General features: G+C 41.8%; 1 protein-coding gene across 2 annotated transcripts in view; it reads left to right on the forward strand.

The window, feature by feature from the left end:
• The first annotated feature begins 833 nt into the window (after positions 1-833).
• Positions 834-3,452, forward strand: part of LOC107740609 (GTPase IMAP family member 4-like) — a 6,452-nt gene continuing 3,833 nt past the window's right edge. The window contains exons 1-2 of one of the 2 annotated variants that reach the window (XM_016553083.1): positions 834-1,165; positions 1,813-2,514. In XM_016553083.1, the coding sequence (XP_016408569.1) occupies positions 1,135-1,165; positions 1,813-2,514 (733 nt within the window). In that variant the 5' untranslated portion in view covers positions 834-1,134. The remainder of the gene's footprint in view (positions 1,166-1,812; positions 2,515-3,452) is intronic. The other variant, XM_016553084.1, reaches the window with a different exon arrangement.

The raw sequence follows: 3,452 nt of genomic DNA on the forward strand, positions 1-3,452 counted from the left end.
AAGCAAGATAATATACAGATAAATGAGAGAAATAAATGCTTTATGCGTATGGATATTAACAGAACATGTTTATGTTCCGTTTCATTAAATATGTTTAGCATCTCTAACAAGACTCTATGCTAATGCCTTATTTAAAGAGATTTTCTCAAAGTCTCCTTTGTATAGAGCCATCCTCTGATATTTTATTCTAAGAGTTTATCATCCCAAGTAATCTAACAGATTCAATGTTCTACAACAGTCCCGAGTTTTTAATGTTCTAATAATGTTTAGCTAAATTTTATATTCACAAAACAATAGTTGCCTTTTTGTAACTATTATAATTATAATTGAATCCCTTTCAAATATTAAAACACAGAATCCTGGACTTTGCAACTTGTAAAGCTTTTCAAATTTGTGTAATTTTATTTGTTTAATTGTTTTCATTAATTCAGTTTTTTTCAAACAATTGTTTAATTATATAAATATTGCTTTATTTACCTAATTTGTACTCCCCATACTGCTGTATAATATAAGAATGCTTTTTCTGACTTAATTTATGACACTTTACCGTTTTAGAGAGATGTTTTCTTTGCATTGGTGTCCCTTGCTCTAGTGTTTCAGTGCTGCTGGGTTTAGGTCAGACTGCAGAATCAGGAGGGCAGGGCTAAACTTGATACTTCCATGATTTCATTGGTCTAATGACAGCCTTTGCTCCACCCCACAAATTACTATGTATTACTACCCAAGAATTGTGGGAGGCTGCTTACGGTATAATATTAGTCAAACTCAGCCCACTAGCTCTCATAAGATTACAATCACAAGCCACATATTTTTTTCACTCACTCACTCCTCCCTACATCCCTCTTCTTCTCTCTACTTGCTTCTTTCTCCCAGCTCCCTCCTGCTGTTTGTCCCTGAATGTATCATTTCATGAAAGAAAGAGGGTGAAAAGGAAGCAAAGGGAAAGGGTGCAAGGGTGTTGTATAATAATTTTAAATCAGTTGAAGAGGGAGGGCAAGAGAGTAGGAGGGAGATGAGAGGGGAGAAGGACATGTTTTGAGCACAGGCAACTGGCTGCTGAGACTACACAGCAAGAGAGAGAGCGAAAGGGGGAGAAAGAGAGCGAGACGAGGAGACGCACCAGCTAGACACAAGATGGCTACAGTCTCTTCTGATTTAAATGCTGGTAAGTGACACTAAACTTTAATTTCAATTCATCTCACTAGTATGCCGGACAGTCTTTCATTTTCAAATCCCACCTACACACACAGCTGACTCACTTCCTTTCTGCATTACATGCGCTTCCTGTGTATCAGGGGATTTCTAATGCACACTAGAAAGTCTTGGCTGTATCTAGATCAGTTTGCCATCATACAAAAGCAGATGCCCACAAAAATGTCATTCATTCTGTTCCTGGATCAGCATTAAAATGAGCTCATAAGGATAACGGTTAGGTTTCATGCAGCATTGCTGGAACTCTTACCATCTGCTGGATTGTACCAAACCTAACAGAGACAGGGCATAAATGACTGAACTCTTGCAGAGGATATGGTAGCAGAGAATGGACAGTAACCTTTCTTACCCATCAGATATAAATGTTATTTTCCAATCATAGGACTGGTTATATAGTTCAAGACTACATGTACCAGTTTTCAATTTATATGGAATCATCATCACTGTAGTATATAAACCTGATCAGCAGGTTACCATGATGTAGTTGTAAATGCTCCAGGGATGCTCAGGGTGTTGTGGATGTACTCAGCATGGACTGAACTGCAAGCAGTTTCAATCACTCACTATATCATTTTCTCTTTCATCTCTATTTCTCAAAAGCAGAGGGCTCTTCTCTATCCATCCGACGTCTCCTGTTGCTGGGTTGTCAGGGCTCCGGTAAGACCTCAACACTGAATACCATCTTGAGCCAGAAGAAAACCCCTACTGACAATTCCCAAACAGACCAACAACACTGGGTAGACATACTCACCTGGCGACTACTGATTGTTGACACCCCTGGATGGAAGCTGGAAACCGAAGATTCAACTGATGAGATGGACTCAGAGAATCAGCAGTCCATCATTGATCGATGTTCTCCTGGTCCTCATGCCCTGCTGCTGGTGGTTCCCATTGGAGTCCCGTTCACCGAACACCACTGGCAAGGTCTCTGGGCCCGAGTTAGGGCATTGGGAGCGGGGATATGGAGGCACACAATGGTTTTGTTCACCTGTGCGGACCAGTTGCCACAGGACATGGGCGTGGAGGAATTTATTGTGGATGGCGGGGCAGCGCTGCAGAGGCTGGTGGAAAGGTGTGGCGGTAGGTACCATGCCTTGAATAACACCTGCTCGGACAAAAGTGCCCAGGTTGCAGAGCTTTTGCAGAAAGTGGAGGAGATGGTGCAGGAGAATCAAGGCTGGTTCTTTGAAATGGTGCGGCCAAGCCTTGGATTTGGGGATGAAGAAACTGACAATGAAAGAGAAGAGGATAGAGGTACAGAAGTGGAGAGAACAGCAGCAATGTTTAGATCTCCACCAAGAGGTGAGTTATTGTCTATTTCATTCTGTTTTTTCCTTTGGTTTGGTGGTAGCATTGCAGAATGTCCCCTTAAGCCTTCTACAGTACACACTGCATGATTTTAGCAATCTTTTAAGATCTCTCCAAACCACACTGTGCAACATGGATCTAATAAACTTGGGTACGACATGCATGTAGACTGTACAATGATGACACCTACCGACTCGTACGCTATGATGCATGTTACTATAGAAGAATAAAACGTCATCAGCATGCGCTAGTGGTAAACAAAAAGAGCATTATGAATCACACTTTGGCAGTTGGAGTTTTTATGTGTGCTGAAAAAAAGTGGAAGTGGCAAAAGAGGAAGGGATAACAGCTTGAGGTAAGCGGTTTTATGTTTTTGTGCCATGTCGCGTTGATTTCATGTCGCATTTTTATTGGCTGGTCAGTAAACGTGGGTCGTAGCAGCAAACACACTGTGCGATGATCATGCTGAATTTCTGACACTGTCAGAAAACTATCGTAGGCTATCTTTGGTCGCAAGACTGTGACAACAGCCGTCTTTGAGCCTGTCTCACTGTACGACATAGGACCAATGATTAGGAGCCACAATTGTTTCACAGTGCCAATCTTTCATAAAAATTGTGCAGTGTGTCTGGGGTTTTAGACCAGGGCTCCTCAAATCTTGCCCTGGAGGGCCAATGCGCTACAGAGTTGCGCTCCAACCCTGATCAAACTCACCTACCTGTGATTTTCTAATGATCCTGAAGACATTGATTAGCATGCTCAGGTGTGTTTGATTAGGGTTAAAGCTAAACTCTGCAGGAAAGTGGATCTCATGGGCCAGATTTGAGGATCCCTGCCTAAAGCCCTGTTCACACCAAGAACGATAACTATAAAGATAAAGATATTAGCATCCACAATAGTGGACGATATCGTCTGTTTATTCTATGCGCACA

Source organism: Sinocyclocheilus rhinocerous, unplaced genomic scaffold (assembly GCF_001515625.1).
Source record: "Sinocyclocheilus rhinocerous isolate Xijiao unplaced genomic scaffold, SAMN03320098_v1.1 scaffold705, whole genome shotgun sequence".
NCBI classification, from domain to species: Eukaryota; Metazoa; Chordata; class Actinopteri; order Cypriniformes; family Cyprinidae; genus Sinocyclocheilus; species Sinocyclocheilus rhinocerous.